Source organism: Ostrea edulis, chromosome 6 (assembly GCF_947568905.1).
Source record: "Ostrea edulis chromosome 6, xbOstEdul1.1, whole genome shotgun sequence".
NCBI classification, from domain to species: Eukaryota; Metazoa; Mollusca; class Bivalvia; order Ostreida; family Ostreidae; genus Ostrea; species Ostrea edulis.
The window spans coordinates 19,564,898-19,584,636 of record NC_079169.1 but is presented as its reverse complement, the minus strand read 5'-3'; the positions used below and the strand labels follow the sequence as shown (position 1 = coordinate 19,584,636).

General features: G+C 34.9%; 1 protein-coding gene across 1 annotated transcript; it reads left to right on the top strand.

Moving 5' to 3' along the window:
• Positions 1 to 437: 437 nt before the first annotated feature.
• On the top strand, positions 438 to 2,067 carry LOC125647041 (uncharacterized). Its single transcript, XM_048873737.2, has 2 exons — positions 438 to 1,472; positions 1,741 to 2,067. The coding sequence occupies exons 1-2, from the start codon at positions 633 to 635 to the stop codon at positions 2,065 to 2,067; spliced, it is 1,167 nt and encodes a 388-aa protein (XP_048729694.2). The 5' UTR covers positions 438 to 632.
• The last annotated feature ends 17,672 nt before the right edge of the window (positions 2,068 to 19,739 follow it).

The window sequence follows — 19,739 nt, the reverse complement described above, 5'->3', positions numbered from 1 at the left end:
ATATGATTTCGTGACAGATGGACAGACAGAACATAAACAATATGTCTCCCCATAGAAGAGGAGAGACATAATTAAAATATTAATAACTTCGTTGAATGTTAATGTACGAAAGCCTAGAAGGGTCAAATTAGAATATATAAAAAAAAAAAAAGAAATTTAAGTCGTAATTACGACATAATTAAGTCGTAATTACGACAAAATTAAGTCGTTATTACGAGATAATAAGTCGTAATAACGAGATAGTAAGTCGTAATAACGAGATAATAAGTCGTAATAACGAGATAATAAGTCGTTATAACGAGATAATAAGTCGTAATTACGACATAATTAAGTCGTTATTACGAGATAATAAGTCGTAATAACGAGATAATAAGTCGTTATAACGAGGTAATAAGTCGTAATTACGACATAATTAAGTCGTTATTACGAGATAATAAGTCGTAATAACGAGATAATAAGTCGTTATTACGAGATAATAAGTCGTTATAACGAGATAATAAGTCGTTATTACGAGATAATTTTATTAAGTCGTTATTACGAGAAAATAAGTCGTAATAACGAGATAATAAGTCGTAATTACGAGTTTATTTTGCTATATAATAGGAAACATTTTGACATCACAGTATTCGCTTATGAGGATGGAGGAGCATGTTAGATTGTACTTTGAACTTGGTTTATCCAATGCAGAAATACTTGCATTTCTGGCGTTAGCGCATCGTACTATCATCAGTATGTCAACTTTGAAGCGCACTCTTCGACGATTGAAGTTACGAAGAAGAAAGGATTACAGTGATCTACTAGATGTCGCGATGTTTATAAGTAAAGAGCATCAAACATCTGGTCGATTGTATGGCTATCGTTGGATGCACTTAAAATGCATTCAAAACAATCTTCGTGTTCCGAGAGACACTGTTTATGAAATAATGAAGATTCTTGATCCAGAGGGCTTAGCAGCACGAAAGAGACATCGTTTAAAGAGACGTCAGTATAAAAGCAAGGGACCAAACTTTGTCTGGCACATTGATTCCTATGACAAATTAAAGCCTGATGGAATAGCCATCAACGGATGCATTGACGGGTTTTCAAGGAATATTGTATGGCTTGAAACAAGCACAACAAACAGTGACCCCAAAGTAATCGCATATTATTACATTCAGGCTGTTAAACGTAAATCGGGTTGTCCTATGCGTATTCGATCTGACATGGGAACGGAGAATACCCATATTGAACAAATGCAGATATTTCTGAGACGAAACCACCAAGATGAGCTGTCGGGATCAAAGAGCTTCCTTTATGGAAAGAGCACACATAATCAAAGAATTGAGTGGTTCTGGGGATGCCTTAGGAAAAAAGTCGGACAATTTTGGATGGATCTTTTCCAAGGACTCTCCACTGATATTAATGATACTTCATTTTGTGGCAGTTTCTTGGATAAAAGCCTAGTGCAATTTTGTTTCATCAAGCTAATTCAGGTACTAGATTAAAATGAACCTTATTCTGTATATTCGCACGCACGTACACGCACACACACACACACACACACACACACACACACACACACGAGATGTTTTCTTGCATATGTCTGTTGCAGTAGCATTTGTTCATTACTAAATATCAAAGAAAGCCTGTAGAGATTCGCTTGAAATTAGGGTCATTTTGTGTTTATTGAAAATGACAGAATGTAATGCTTGCAAATTGGAATTTCACGCAATTTTTAATCTCATGTGGTTCTTTTAATAGAGAGATTTGGATATGCTGACGACCATGTGGAACACGCACACCCTTTCATCGAGCTCAAATATCCTTCGCGAAGGAAACCGTCCTCTCATGATGTACACCTTACCTGAATTGTACGGTTATGAAAACCAGCTTTGCCCTGTTGATTCACACGAAGTTCTTCTGTGCGAAGAAGAGACAACCCCGAAACCAGAACACCCGTGTGATGAGACTGTTAAAGAACTATGTTATGATATCATGGAGGAAGCAGGTGATGCTATGCCAGAAGACGCAGATTGCGCAAGGGAGTTATACTTGAGTCTCAGAGAGGCGATTCTTTCGCAGTTGTGAATGATTTTGTATGTCAAATGAAATTTAAAACAAGTTTAGAGAGTCTGCATTATTTTGTTTCATTATTAGTCATCACTGTTGTTTTCCATTTATTGCTTTAGATTCAGTGTACCATAATATCTGTATATAGCAACTGTTCACGTAGGGATCCGGATTATAATACATGTAGGTCCTCGGTACCCTTTACTTGTCGTAAGATTTACTATATGGTCATATTGGCCCCAACCTAGGGCCTGAACCCATGAATTTCACAATTCGAGTAAAGGATTTCATGGACATCATAATTGTGCTTTTAGTTTTCTTAAACACATGGAAGTAGAGAAAAATATTTCTTAAGATATAATACATGTTCACCATATTGTCATATTGGCCCCACCCTTGAGCCTAAACTGCTTTCCTAGGGACCATTGATTTTTACAATTTTAGTAGGAGCTTCATGGACATGCATTTATTTTCTTTAGAACTCAAAAAATATTTGAAAGAAGAGAAGATACCCTAAGATTTAATACATGTTCACTGTATGGTCATATTGGCCCCGCTCTAGGACCTGAACTCCCGACCCTTGGGTCATTAATTTTACAACTGGATCAGAGGGCTTCATTATACTAAATGTGCGGATGTATAGACGAAGATCTTTGAAAATTTGGCAGTTTTTGCCCCCAGCCCTAGGACCTCAGGGGTACAAGAGTTCCAAACTTTACAATTCATCCCCCCCCCCCTCCCTGTCCCCAAGGATGCTTCATACCAAATTTGAAAAAAAATAATTGGAACAATAGTGATCAAGAAGAAGAAAAAAAGTTCAATTGTAAACACATTTCATCACTGGCCATTTTGGTCCCATCCTACATGTAATACCAAAACCCCTACCTCTAGTATCATGAAATTATCATTATAAAAGGCTCCCTGATCATTCCAAATATCAGTTTAGTTTAAAATTAATTTCAATAGCATTAAAGATGTTCTTCAAATGTTTCACATTTATACCCTCCCCGGGATTTACCCAATTTACAATTTTGGTAGAGGGCTTATTAATTCCTGCTCTATATTACTATGCAATTTTTGTAAAGGACTTCCTGCTCTACATTACTATGCAATTAGTTTTTATTAGACGTGCAATTGTAGATTTTGAAAATTTGTCATTTTTTTGACAATGTGTACTTTATATCGCGAGTTGACTCTAACACATCAAATCGCGAGAACTCAAATTCGAGAATGTTGTTTTAATGAATAGTGTTTACATGTATTTTAGTATCATGAAAAAAAAAAGCGAAAACTTTAATTTCGCAATCGATGCTCCTCGCGAATGTACGCGATAATAAATAACTCGCGTTTTATTAGGAATTTACAGTATACTATTTATGTGCCCTTTGTTTCCAAAGATGCTTCATGTCAAATTTGAAAAGAATTGGAATAGTACTTATCAAGAAGAAGTTAAAAACGTTCAATATTTAACGGACGACGTACGACGACTACCAATTTCAATAGGTCAACTGAGTTCAATCAGGTGGCCTAAAAGTCTACATGCAAAGAGAACCATTATAAATTGTTGCCCATTAATATGTAATCATGTCTAAAGCACTTGCTAGATTTCCTCTAAATATATTATATCAAATTCAAGGTTTCATTTTTCTCCTTGATACATTCACTGCCACAATGCCTTTATCCGAAAAGGAAGAATTTTAGCTTACCTGAGCCCAGTGCTCAAGAGTGGGGGTTTTTTTTTTGTGGTTTTTTTTACCTCAGCCCGTTGTCGTTGTTAACAATTCACAATTTCATTTTCTTCTGAAATCTCTAAAACCATTGGGTCAATTTTAACCAAATTTGGCACAAAGTGTCCTTTACAGGCAGGGGATCCATACACATTTGTACAGATGAAGGGCCGCGCTCTTTTTCCAAGTAGAAATGATAAGGAAATAGTCAAAATACATTGACAACTTTTAAAACTCTTCTGCAGAACCATTCGGTAAACTTCAGCCAAAATTGGCACATAGCTAGTACAAGCATTCGATTTAAGTTTGTTCAGAGAAAGGTTCACATTCTTTTATTCGAAGAGATAAAGGCAAAATAGTTGAAATGCATTGACGACATTTTAAAATCCTTCTTAGAATAATTTTTCTGAATCAAATTGCTGTTGTAAAGATAGCTTTGCCAAGTTTGTTTAATGACAAGAACTGCTTAAGCGATGTGACCAATGGTTTTCTGATTTTGTTCGAAAGGAAATCAAAGAACTGCTATGTGAAAAATTAGAGTAAATAGAACGAAATATTGTACAACAAACTATGAAAAAATCTTTATTGATAAACAGAATTGAAGAAGTTGATGAAGCAACATTATAGGAGTTTCTGTTCTTAAAATAACAAAACATTTCTTGTCTTAGTTCTTGAACAAAAAGCTAAACATCTATATATAAAATGATTCATTTGAAGTGCATGTTAAACCTGTATCAACAAGTATAGAAGCCATATACCAGTATTTCAAACTCAAAATAAAGGCTTAGTTTAAAAACAAAAAGCATTGGAGCAAAGCTAAACATCTGTATATAAAATGATACATTCAAAGTGCATGTTAACCCTGTATCATCAAGTACCAAAGCTATATACCAATATTTCAGACTCAAAAATAAAGCTTTCTTGAGCTTATAGACAACAATCTGTGGTGAACCTACATGTAGCTATATACACGCGTATTCTCATTCTGTGTAAAAGAGGTTAAATAATGTCCATAATCCAAACATTTGCATTCAAGACCGCCAAAAATTCCGTTCTAAACCCAGGGAAATTCTCGTAGGTTTTGGGAATTTCCAGTAAACATGAACAAGTATGGGCAACCGGGCGCCGTGCTAATCCTGTAACGTTTACAAATGCGACGTCAATGTGGTCTTGAAGCAACAAGTCTGAACCCGTGCAATATCGCAGGAATTTTTTCAGGGTGAATATGTCTAGTTCCCGAACAAATCGCCGTAGATGATTCGACACAACGATCTCCTCCGGAGACATAACCTCTGGAAACTTCAATAGAGCTAAAACTTTTCTGGTTGTGGGGGACAAGCTGTCGTACATTGCCTTCAGCTCTTCCTCAGATATGCTGAGCTTCCTCAGGAAAGGGCCGATACAGTCGATAACAAACATCGACGACTGGACCAGTTCTTTGTGGGCTATTTCTTCCAGAATTCTTCTAATATTGTCTTGTCTAGGGATTCTTTTTATTTCATGCTGATCCAGAATTTCTAGAAACTCGTCCATATCAACAGACTCTATGTCATCCAAAGCGGATTTAAGGCACACAGCATCGCTTTCAGGAATAAACTTCAAGAACTCTTGTAATAGATTGCTTTTTACGGTGCTGAATATACATTGTTCCAAAAATGCAATTGACAGCTGGATAGGGAAATATCCAACATTTTTCCATCCGAAAACAATGATCTTCCCTATGGACTGCCACTCAATCTCCCCAAAATCATGTCTTAAACAAGGAACTTTGAATGAGCTTCCTAAAGTACACTCTTGAAAAAAAGAGTTCCAGAATTCGCAAAGGATGTCCCTCGTGACCCCTCCTCCATCTTCTGCTGTTTCCGGTACTCCGTTGGGCAATAACACAGTCATGGTAACAATGTCACTGAAAGGGTCAATATTCTTAAACTCTCTGATCATCTCTTTAAGGATCTGACCTCTATGCAAAGTTATTTTATGTTCCATTAGGGGTGTCGGTGGCACAACTTCATCTGTAAGTTCTAAGGTATCAGCATTACCGATGTTAGAAAGCACCCTATCATCCATATCGTCAACGATGCCTGCCAGATTGAGAGCCTGCTGCAGAATATCATGTTTCTCTGTTCCAGAATCTGACCCCCTATCTGAATCATCAATTCTTGTTTTTCGCTTGCTGCGCAAAGTTACATAACAGTGCGACATTTAACTCTGGACACGACAAAAGTCCGGAGTTTCGCCAACCCTTTTATTAAGGATACAAATAAACCCTTTACAAAAAAAGATGGGATTTTATGTTCACAAGACATGCACCAACATTTACACTTGTAACTATTGTAGTTTTTAAGATATTTCACCTGAAATCAAAAAATCCCATGGGATTTTGGAGGGATTTTTAATCCCACTTGGGGGATTTTCACTCCCACCAAAAATCCTATGGGAGAAAAAATATAATTTCTCCCATAGGATTTTAACTCCCATATTTAAACTTAATATGGGATACAATGTCCCATAGGAGGAAATGTCCCATAATGAACATGAAATGGCAGTAAATATCCTATTTGAGCATGAATGGGAATAGATATCCCAAATAAAACACAGGATGGGATTTTTATTCCATGAATATAACAATAAAACAGAAAATTGTATCTTAAAAAGTGTTGTTTGTCATGATTCTTAAAATGTACTTAAAAGCCAAGGCATGACATTAATTTTTAAATATATATAGTAATTATAAACTCTTATGTGTAGGCCTATGTGTTTGTGAATAAATGTCTAAAAAACATGAGAGATAATATAGGATATTAGAGCTCTGCATTACTAAACTTTTCCCCATGCAATTTTAATTGTATACATATAACCCTTGCACAAAAATATCCATATAAAATTGGACGGGACTATATTATTGCAACAAGCAGACAAGAATACTATGAAATACTCATTCACACACGGGCACTGTAAGTTAATGTAAATATATAGTATGTGTATGTATAAATATATATACATGCACATACTACATGTATCTATTTACATCAACTTCCATTGCCAGTGCATTCACATGCAGTTGCTCACATTCACTATTCACAACCCTTCATATGTCGTCAGGTGTTAAAATATGTTCACAGGAACCGGTAATTTTGTCAGTGTATTAATAATAGTGTGGGTATATACCATATACCGTACCATTCCCTAATCAGCTGCTATGGGGGGGGGGGGGGGGGGGGGCGCCTACAAGGGCTGATACTTCACTCAAAACTTCGTTTCAAAATAGTTCTTAAAATTATCGTCACCCACCATCCTTGTGGTTTTATAAAGGGTAGCAGTATTATTACTACATATTAAATTACCAGTTCCTGTGATATGTTGTTGAATTACGGAATAGGCCTAGCTTACAACTTGTTTACATATTCTAAAATTAGTGTTAAGTGCTTACGGTGAAAGATTAACTCTGCTAGGTGATGCTAAGTTGTTTAGTGAACCGAATCAGACATCTCAAATAAGATTCTCGATTATTTAACAACACAAGAATCGTTTTACAAAATGCATGCTTCGGTCCATCTTTCCCTCCCTTCTACAATCGTATTCATTCTCAAGTCAAAGTACTTTCTCCGATTGCTATCATTACCTTAAGCGTCGAAAAGACTTTGACAGGCGTGTCCGAATAAACGGTTAACAGACGTCTCGACTCTAGGGAAGTTCGGCTTTAAGTGTTCTAAACATCTCGAGCGATTTTATAGTGATAAACTTCTACGATTTTCGACATTTGTGTATCAATGTTTTATGAGTATTGTAGACTTTTTTACTCATAAAGCAAAGCAATGTTATCGCAAATTTTTAGGTCTACTTACAAATGTATTAACCCCGAGATCCGCCACTAATTAGTTACACAAGTTGTGTGGTTACAACAGTCTTCACTTATCATTTTAATTTCATTGGATGATAAAATAGATGACGTTAATATTTTGAATACCTTGTATACGCAAAAGAATTTAACTATACGATGTTTATTTTTCAAATTATAACTTCAGTGGCGAATGGGCGGATCCCCCGTCCCATTCCCATCCCTCACGCATAATACTAATTATTTCCCCAGCCACTTAATGACCAGATATACACGACTATTGAATGTAAAGCACTGTTCAGTCATTGTGTACTCCCAATTTATTAACAATCTACTCTCGTAAATCATAATCGTTACGCTTCGTTGGACATGAAACCTTAAATCAATCCATTGACACTACTTAGTCAACGATTTTGTATTGTGATACATTTCTATGATTTCGGACATTTATATATCAGGATTATCTGATTTATTTATCAGTGTTCAAAAAGCAAAGTACATGTACCGTTACAACGATTTTATACCTACTTCTTATAATACCCCCCTGGATCCGCCACTAGCTAAATTAATTCTGGTGGTGCCTATAACAGCGGTACATGTACTCACCTATCATTCTTATTGAAAGTTAAAATAAATGTAGATATAATGTAAACATTTTGAACATACATTTATATATATATATAAATATATATATATAAAGGCATGCCTTCATCATATGATGTTATGATGTTTATTAACTTTAGTGGTGGATAACCTAGAACGACACCCCACCCCTACTTCGCACAATTCAATTTCTAATATTGACAAGCGGCCCATTTTGACCAGATAGACATTACCCTTGAACGTAAAACACTGGTCAGTCATTGTGTATTTCTAATAAACAAACTTCATCATTGAATACAGACCGTTATGTTGCCACTGACACTACTTAATCGTGAGTTGAATTTGTACGTGATAAATTCCTATGATCTTTACTCGTATGTTTCATTGCTTATTTGGAGTTTTTATTTGTTTGGTTTTCCCCCCTCCTTCTTCTTTTTCAAGAGCAAAGTATTGATATTGCAGTTAAACCCCCTGGAACGGCCAGTTATTAGGTAGACGTATTGTGTTGATCTACTAATTAGGTAAATGAAGTCAATGGATATCTGCGGTAATATTTAGCGTTATTCACTTAATATTAGCTTCCTAACTATATTGAAAGTTGAAATAAACAACGTTAACATTTCGAATACTTTAAATATCTAGGATACATAATCATACCAGGATTATTTTTTAATATTTTGAAATTAAAAACAACTTTAGAGGCGGAGGAGCGGAAGCACTTTCAAACGGAAAATATTGGTCAGTCATTGTGTACTTCCAATTAAAAAAACTACTCCCATTGTAACTCTACTTAGTCCCTGGTATTCTACAATGTACAATTTGAATATTTCATATCTGTATGGTATAAACAGTCACACGATGTTTAGTTCGGAAATTAAAAAAAAAAAATGTAGTGGGGACACTGGTCAGTCATTGTGTATTCCCAATTAACAAACTACCCTTTTAAATCCTACTCGTTACGGTTCGTCAGACATGACAACATATCCGAACTAGTCTTGTATGTATGGATGTACTTGTTTATTGTAATTAAGGTCTGCTTCGGAATGAAAACCTGTTATCATTGACAATTAATTGTTATTCCACTTAGTCATCGATTTTTTATGTGATACATTTCTATGATCACGGACATTTATATATATATCAGGGTTGTCTTGTCAGGGTTTATTAATCATTATTCCAAAAGCAAAGTACTGTTATCACGATTTTATGCCTACTTCTTACCCCTCTGGATCCGCCACTAGCTAGATAATTTTGGTGATGCCTATAACAGCGGTACTCATCTATCATTGTAACATTATTGGAAGTTAAAATACAAGTAGATATAATGTTAAAATTTTGAATACTTTACATATATACATGTTAAGGAATTCATCATATGATGTTTATTAACTTTAGTGGTGGATGACCGAGAGCGAACATCCCCCTCTCCCTCGCACAATTCAATTTCTAGAATTGACAAGTGGTCCATTTTTACCCTTGAACGTAAAGCACTGGTCAGTCATTGTGTAATTCCAATTAACGAACTTCACCATTGAGTCCTGACCGTTACGCTTCGTCAGACACTAACCCACTAATACTACCTAGATACTGATTTTGTACGTGATAAATTCCTGTGATCTTTACTAGTATGTTTCATTGTTTATTTGGAGTTTCTATCTGTTTGGGTTTTCTATTTTTTTCTTCTTCAAAAGTAAAGTATTCATATTGCAATTTAACCCCCTGGATCCGCCACTTTTTTTAAGTAAACGTATAAATATAATTGTGTTGATCTATACTAATTAGGTAAATGAAGGCAATGGATATCTGCGGTAATATTCAGCGTTATTCACTTAGCTTCCTAACTATATAGAAAGTTGAAATAGACAACGTTAACATTTTGAATAATTTAAATATTTAGAATAGATAATCGTGCGGTGTTTATTTTTGAATATTTTGAAATTTAAAAAAAAAAAAATTTAGCGGCGGAGGAGCAGAAGCCACCCCTCCTCCTGCAGGATTTATGGTCCAAAATTGACAAAAGGCTCGTTTTGACCAGATAGAAATGGCACTTGAACGAAAAATGCTGATCAATCACTCTACTTAGTCCCTGATATTCTATGCAATGTACAATTTGAATACTTCATATATGTACAGGAAATAATCACACGATGTTTAGTTCGGATATAAAAAATATATAGTGGCCCAACTGGTCAGTCATTGTGTATTCCCAATTAACAAACTATCCTTTTAAATCCTAGTCGTTACGCTTCGTCGGACACGACAACATAACACATTGACCCTAACCGAACAAGTCTTGTAATTAAGGTCTTCTGCTCCCAAATGGAAACCTGAATAAGATATCATTAAGGTCTTCCGTTTCCAACGGAAGATTTCGTTGTTCTTGACACTACTTAAATAAATAAAATAAAAAATAGTGGCCCCACTAGTCAGTCATTTTGTATTCCCAATTAACAAACTACCCTATTAAATTCTACACGTTACACTTCGTCAGACACGAGATCATAAGCCATTGACCCTAACCTATCTAGTCTAGTACATGTATATATGGGTTTTTTGTTTACTGTAATTCAGGTCCTCCGCTTCCAGCTGAAGACCTCATTGTTATCTCTGTTATCATTATGGTCTTCCGCTTCCAAAGAAAGATTTCGTTGTTATGTTTGACACTACCTAGAGACATAATCTCGAACATTTATGTATCGATGATTTGTTGTTTGTTGTAAATTTTGGTGGAAGCTTTACTGGAGTTGAAATAGTTACGGTTGATATTGGAAATTGATTTTACAATGAAGAACTAATACTGTCTTCATTACTAGGAAAACTTTAGTAGCGGACTGATCAAAGCACCCACCCTTTCCCCAACCCCTCGACCAGCCATCACGTATAGTTCATTTTCCAAAATATATAGATGCAACACTTGATCGTAAAATAGTGATCAATCAATGCATATTCCTAATCAACAAAATACCTTTAAAAGTGCGACATTTAACTCTGGAGACGATAAAAGTGCGGAGTTTTTTGTCTATGACAACCACTTATTTTCTTCAATAAAAACACTGAAATTTCACTCTGTCATTAAATGTACGTATACGACGCGATCTAATCAAGCCGGCATAGAGGCGCCCCATGCGAAAATTACCCTTATCAAATGTTACATACTTCGGATTTTTATTGAGCTTAATCCTAAATATTGCACATCTAAATAATTTTCCAAAAATATATGAAACTTTTTACTTGTATCAAAATTCTTTCTGTTTTATATCTTCTAAATTTTATCATAGAGTTAACTAACATTCTCATTTGCGGAATTAAGGGGTGTGGAGATCCCCCCCCCCCCCCCCCCCCCCCCCCCCCCCCCCCCCCCCCCCCCCCCCCCCCATCATTTCAAAGATTAGAATTTAATGTGCTTGAAATTGCTCTGCTTCAATATTTTCTCCCGTAAGGGAGGGGGACAACCCCTCCCCAACCACCCTAACCGTGATTTGGTTAGTCCTCAATTGCAAAGCCCCTGTAGTCCACTATCCAGTATCCAGTTAATGTAGGGATTTTACATGTACTATGTATATCAGATATGTTTTATCCCGTGGGGATCCGGTGTTGTATCATAGACACCCCCCCCCCGGAAAAACGGGCCCGGAATTGCGCCCCAGCATATAATTTCCCCCTATGTACAAAGTCAGTATAGAGTCTCCCCTTTGGCGGAAAAATCGCCCTGGTATATATAGAACACCCCCCCCCCCCCCCCCTGTTTCCGGATTTCATTTGTTATAATAGTTTAAGGAAATAGATATGCGCTCATTAATATTACGATATTCATAAAACAAACGAATATTTTTTGTTGTTGACATGATGAAGTTGGATTTACACGCTGAAAACTTTGAAATGCATATTGTAAATACCAAAAGACTTTAACGATGGTCAATATAAGTAGGATTTTTCGTAAGAAATCGACTATACGATGTATAATTAAAATATCTGAAAAGTAAAATAGATGAACTGTATAAATAAAAGTAATTAAATTTTCTCGTTTATTTAAATTTAAAAAATCATTTAAGTTCTTCCCAACTTTACTAATTCAAATGTTAGATACTTGTAAATAACGATAAAGACGTAAGATGTCTGAATGAATTTTGATATACCATTACACGATTTGAGCAATTTCCTTTTTATAAAAAATCATAAGATGATGATTGTTCACGATACACACACACACACACACACACACAAAATAATCAGAAGAATTACTGGGTCTAAATAAGCAAGAGAATTCTAGTAATAGAAATGGAAACAGATACATAGCTAAAATGTAAGAATGGGAGTGTACTGTCATTTAGGGGGAATTTCTATACTGGGACGGTTTTTCCTAGGGGGTTGGGTTGGACCCGGGTTAATTCTTCGTAAGGGGAAATTCTATTCCAGGCCCATCTTTCCGGGGGGGGGGGGGGGAATGTCTATCCCGGGCCCGTTTTTCCGGAGGGAAAGTCTATGCGGGGGAAAATCTTATGCTTTACAACACCGGGTAGAATAGGTCCTCAGTACTCCTTGCCTGTCGTAAGAGACGACCCAATGGGACAGTCCTTCGGATGAGAACGCAAAAACCGAGGCCCACTGTCTCAACTTCTGTGGCACGATAAATTCCCTCCCTGCTCAAAGGCCGTAAGCACCGAGCATAGGCCTATGTTTTCAGCCCTTCACCGGCAATGGTGACGTCTTCATATGAGTGAAAAATTCTCGAGAGGAAACTTAAACAATATCCTATCAATCAAATCTGAGTCTGTTTTCATATCCATGTAACGTGTGTCTCTAGTACTTAATACATTCTAAGGAACTAAAGATCATGCACCCAATGTTGGGAATGAACTAAGTAAACTTAATTTGTACACTTTTAATGCGATATAGTTTTAGACTTTTTTTCCATTAATGTATATTAAATATGCGCATGCCAAATATACAGCTTTTAAGAATAAAGATATGCAATCAAAATACTTTAGAGAGTACTGGTGCTAGTTTTTGCAATAAAAAGAAGAGAGAAAAAAGCGTGCATTTTAATAACCAATTGGGACTTCACTTCAGAGTAACACAAACTGGGACTAAAGCATGCAATTCCTAACACTAAAAACTGGTCTGAATCCTCCCCCCCCCCCCCCCCCCCCACTCGCTTATATACCCTACAAAATTTACCTGCAATATTACATAGTATTTATTAATGTCAATTATTATAAGTTCTTTTCATTAAAAACATGGAATTTACAAATGGATGAAAAATACAAATTTCACTACATAGACTTAGGTGTACAAGTGGTTTTCGTCAAGTTTCCGCACTCATTTTTCATCTTGAAAGCTTTCTCCCTGCAAAAACTGGGTGTGTCCTGCTGAAACTTGATATATCTACGTTGTTTTCAAGTAGTTTCCGCAACGAAAATTTGCTGAAAGCTGATCAAGTTTGCGCAAATTTCGGTTTGCAGAAACTGTTCTGTTTTAGTATGCACATTGCTATACTGATAATCTACACTTTTAAAAAGATAACTGAAAAAACTCGGACTAAATGCAAAGACAGCCTGTTACATGTATATTATAATTTGCGGAATGTCGGTGGCGTAGCTTCCATTGAGGCAACCGAGGCAGCTGCCTCGGTAAAAAAAAAAAAACCCACCTTTTACGTGGTTAAAATATCGATAGCCGAGGCAGACCCCCTGCCTCGGTAATATTCGAACCCAAGCTACGCCTATGAATGTGTTTTTCCCCTTTCGTTGTTAGTCTCACCCCCTCCCTTTGGAGGGATGGTGGTGGTGGTGGTGGTGGTGGTGTCCATTTGTACTAATGAAGTATCACCTATAAGGTGTCAGTATATTCTGGTAGATTATTGCAATATACATCAGTGGCGGATTTAGAGGGGGCGCAGGCGGAGAAATAAATGACAAAATCTTTTAATTTTTCTAATTACTTTATTGGGAGAACTTAATATTTTCCCTCCAAAAAACTTAAAATTTGGGTCATTTTATTAATTTCACCTTATTAAAATGATAGAAAATACATGTATATCTAGTACAAATGACTAAATAGGAGAAATATTTCAAGCCCCATAAAATTTGTAAAACCCAGGAGTTTCCGGGGGCTTCGCCCCTTGGGCCCCAACCAGGGCTTCTCCATGGACCCACTGCCTCATAAAGTGGCGCCCCGTAACCACAATTCCTGGATCCGCCCCTGTACATGTAGATATGAGGAGATACTGCCTGTATAAGTTGATAGCTCATCAAACGCACCTCCTGCGATATGAAAGTGAAAATAGCTGCAATCCTCGCCGGCGGAATTATGGTAAGGTTCAATTTCAGCAACTATTTGCGATAATGTGCTCCACGAAGATTTCCTTAAAGATTACAATTATTCTAAATGAACCCTGTGCTTCCTAATCCCCGTAATGTAGTTCTTGTTCATCAGTGGCGGATCGAGAGGGTTGTAGTCACTCCACTTTACTTCCATAGTTTTAAACAAAACTGGTCATTTTACCAGTTTGCGATATTCACCCATCTTTGGGGCCGGGGCGGAATAGGCACAAACTTGGGTCGCAATCCGCTCATCCTTTAAACAATTCCTTGATGCGCCCTTGCCCGCAGGCACCTTAAATATGGATATTACTACCACCCTCCCCCCCCCCCCCCACCTTTTTTCATATTTTTTTTTGGTGGTAATAATTTCTCTGAAATGTATGAATTCGTAGTCTATTTCATCCCTCTTTCGATTCATGTAATCGTTTCACGCTTTTTTTGTAAGCTTTAGAGATTGGCCTTCTACCGGTATAATAAAATCATTTTATTATATACCAGTAGAAGGCCAATCTCTAAATACATGTATCCATACTTCCGGTGCCTGTGCCCTTGCCCGTGGAGAACAGTACGTAAAGTGCACTTGTAAATATATTACCATTTTGTCTGTAATGATATTTACGGGTGTATTCAATACCACCTCCTAATAAAAACACGGGGTGGGGGGGGGGGGGGTGGTATCGTATAGACTCTCATTATTATCATTACAGACAAAATTACCGGTTCCTGTGATTAGACAAATATTGATTTATGTTCACAAAATAAAAATTAAATCAAAATCGGAACCAGGAAAGCTTAATTGATTCCCAACTACATGGAAATGGACATAAGATTTTAATAGTGATATTGTTTAGCTACAGTTCATAATGCATAAGATATAATTGCAAAAGTCTATCTGTTAGTTGGATAATGTCTTGTATACAATATAAGAATTTCATAAGTTAACATCAGGGACCTATATACTAACTAGTATATAGGTTAACATCAACACTGTTCCAAGTATCTGATTTAAATCATTACTTCTTTTACTGGCTAACAATTTATATTTCTATTAATTTGTCTTGAAAATGAAAATCCATCGTACCACTGGACCTGTTTATAAAATGAAATTGATCCAACTTCGCCCCAAAATCACAGATTAAACAGTGGCGGATCTAGACCTCACTTTGTGTGTGTGTGGAGGGGGGGGGGGGGGGGGGGCTTTTTTGGTCAAGCAAAGGAGATATGGTTTTGGTATTAAATGTTAATGAAAATTGAAACATCCATACTTCTTCATTATACTAGCCCGAATATTTAGAAATAATTGTCAAAGTGCACAAATGATCTTACAAAGATTTGGCCTAAAAGCAAAATATGCTTGACCTGGACCATTTAAATTGGCTTTAAAAGTGTTTCAGGTGTTTTCCCCCAAAAAGTCACTAATATGATTTTAACAGATTTGAGATGACCTTATAGAAATTAACAAATTTTGCACTAATCAAAATTTATAATCCATAGTTTTGAAATGTTTGAGTGGAGTATGAATGGTTGGTATGAGTGATTATGTATCAATTGTACATCTTACCTTTAAAAGTATATATTATGATGCACTTAATTTCTATTTGTACAAATAAATAAAAAAAAATTAAGCCTAAAAAAAAATTATTTAAAAACATTATTATAATCTGAGGATTAATGTGCATTAAATTATACTTTGTTGTACAATATGAAAAAGGTACAAATTAAACAAATATTAGAAAGAGATTACATATCTTAATGGTAGTATAAGTTAACCACATTCACTAGCTGCAAAATTGTAGCTCTCTGAGAAAATATTGGGACAGATCTGTACCAATTAATATTTTCTCAAAGAGCTACAGTTCTGCAGCTATGCATTCACACGATTATGAATTTCACAATATTTCATATGAATTTAAACGTAAAAATTAAAATGTATCCTTTGCCTTTGTATTGGGTGATGTATATTGCAACATAATTTTCAATGTTCATGCTGAGAATTGCTTTGCCATTATTTTCCAAATATCACCATATAAGCCTACAATATTACATATTATGTATCAAATGAATTATTTATAATATTGACTGAAATAGCATGATATGTTGATCATGACATGAAATGCTTATAAAAGTATTAGATGGCAAATTACAACTTCACAAAGTCATTCACCCAGTAATTGTAGATAAGGAACAATGAGAAACAAAGCCAGGGGCTTGCTGAGCTGTAAAGAACATCCAATGTGTATTATACACAAAGGGATTAGTTGGGGTAAAAGTCACAAGACAAAACCTGGGTACAGATATAAAAAAAAAATGGACAAAATGACCATGCAAGGACAAAGTCAATATTAGAAGTTTATTAAAGCATAATAACAAAATGTCACAGGACATAATACTGATTTTTATATAAATTCAGGGGGGAAATCTGTTCCTTTTGTAAAGTTTACAAAAATGCATGTGTAAAATATATGTTATACTTTTTATGAGATTGTTTTTCAATTTTAAACTATAGATTTTGATAATTATTATTAAATGCTTATTCCTTTTATCATATCTATTGCAAAATATGAATTAAAATAGGATTTTCTTTTACTGATATAGAATACTAATAGGCTTTGTAATCAATTTTCATTGGGTTTACAAATTGCTACACAACATCTGACATTTTTCACATAGCTTCTGCGTGCATGCATGTCATTTGATTCCATATCAACATATCAATTAATAAGCAAGATTCAAAATGTGAAATTACTTTGAACAACAAAAAAAAAAAAAAAAAAAAAAAAAAAAAAACACAACAAAAAACTTGATGACTGATAATCCATAATATGCATGATAGTTCAAATTTTCTTATGAATATATATGTATATCAAATGATATGTCAGAACAATCAATTTGCTATTATTGTACGTACATGTATATGCTTTCATAATTTTGCTGTTGTGTGATAATGAAATATTGTCAAATAAAAAAAAATGTGAAATTACAATTTAGTGTCCTTAGGTTTGTAATCAAGAATGAAGGAGTAAATTATAACCCAGTGGTGGATCCAGAGGGGGTGCTGGTTCAGGAAATTTTGCTAAAATAAAGTAAAAATAACACATTTTGAGGGTGGACCCCCCTCCCTTGATAACATGCTAAAATTCCCCTCTCTCAAAAATTCCTGGATCCATCCCTGTAAGCATTAGACAATCATTAATTTGTCATTCCATTATTCATAATTTCTTCATTGGACACCTGGAGGCCAACTCTCACATGTGTGTATATAGACATAATTCCAATTATTTTGAAAATAAAGAGGTCAAAGTACCAAATTGAATTCAATATAAAATATATAAAGAAAATCTTATCATGGATATAAAGATTAAAACATTTCAATCATGTTAATTAATAGATTTTTAGGTCAATTGGTTCTCTCATGTGACCTATTGCTAGTGGTCAGCTTCTGTTGTGACAGTAAACAAAACATCAAGCTTGTAAATATCATGATTCCTAGGGTAGAAATTCTGACTCCAGGAGGAACCAAACTTGATATATAGTGTTTATGTGTAAAACATTTAAATTTAGATAACATCTTCCTTAATGCTATTGATGCTTTTAGGTAAAGAAGGAACAGGTAATTGTAAATTTCATGACCTCGATCAGTGATAATAATAATAAAATTTATATACATGCAGCCTTATATAAAACAGTTTATTACTCTAAGGTGCTTTACACAATCTGATTAAAATAAGATCTTTGATCCGCTCCGTTATTGTTATGTCGTTACAATAAGATCTTTGATCCGCTCCGTTATTGTTATGGAGCGGATCAAAGATCTTATTTATAACAATAACGGAGCGGATCAAAGATCTTATTTTAATCAGATTGTGCTTTACAAGGGCAAGAAGAGGAATGCAACAATAAAATAGAATTAAATGACATTATGACAACTTATACATGTATCTGTAAATTAAATTATCAAAATAAAACACTATGATTAAGATCAATAGCTAAAAGTTGGTTGGTTTTTTGGTTGTTTTTTTTGGTATTTGATAATTAAAAACACAGTTTATATATACATGTTAGAATCTAAAGGTTTTGATACTAGCTTTCAAATAGATGGAACCAAAATGGTCATAGTAATCACATGTCTTTATGATTTAAAAGAATCCTTCTTTAATTTTGTTGACACTAGAATATTATAAATGATGGATGCATTGTCAAGAAAAACAGAAAGAGATGTACAAAAATTGTGACGCTTGCAACTCCAGGGTTCTGATTCAAGGTCAGATCCAAATAGTGTTAAAAGTGTATATCAAGTTTATAATTGTGAAATGTTTCATCAGTATAGACGCTTTTGGGGGAATGAATTACACCTTATATTATACTTCTACTGAATATTAGAATTTAGCATATAAATGCATGCCTAGAGCAAGAAAAGTTACTGTATTATATAGATTTCATTCATATTGAGGTTAGTAATATTTTTAACTAAATAACTCAGGTGGCTGGTAGGGTCAGTGTCTTGTTGATATTTTTGATGTGTGTATGCATGTACGTGTATGTGTGTGAATGTGTGTGAAATACAAAAAAAATCCATAAAGATTTGTTTCAGAGTTTTGAGTAGTGATCAGTTTTAGCAATCATCAACAGCTAGGGTATGAATCTGTACACTCATCTTTGTTAATTTCTAAAAAGACTTAAATTGCATTTCAAAAGTAGTCAAGTGTTATGTGAAGGAGATTTGAGGAACATATGTTCCTGCTAAATGTGTGTGATCATACGTTTGGGGTGTCAATGGATGGAAAATCATCTGAAGATCGAAGTTTTGAAGAAATTGAAATACTTTTTTGAATATTAATCAATCTTATTTTCATTCTAAAATCATGTACTCAAAGGAATTTTCTTTCAATTACATATGTAAGTGCATTAAATTGAATTATTTTTCTATTTCTGACTTACATTTAAAACAGTTATGTTTGTCATTTTGTTTCTCAAAGTAGAAAATATTTTCATGTAGATTTTTCTTCCAAGATTATTATTCCTTAGATGTCAATTTAGAACATTCAAGTAAAAGAAAATAAGACTCTAAAAAAGGAGGTCTCCATGTGAATTGAGAGAAAGAAATGGAAATTATAAATTCTGTGGTGACATTAAATTTCATTTCATAATTTTGCCAGCTATAATAAGGTATGATATGAGATTCAGGGTGGTACATTTATG

Excerpts from the sequence above, each read along its gene's own strand:
- LOC125647041 (XM_048873737.2), top strand. The coding sequence starts at position 633 with ATGAGGATGGAGGAGCATGTTAGATTGTACTTTGAACTTGGTTTATCC. Across the intron at positions 1,473-1,740 it reads GTTTCATCAAGCTAATTCAG|AGAGATTTGGATATGCTGAC; the intron begins GTACTAGATTAA and ends TTCTTTTAATAG.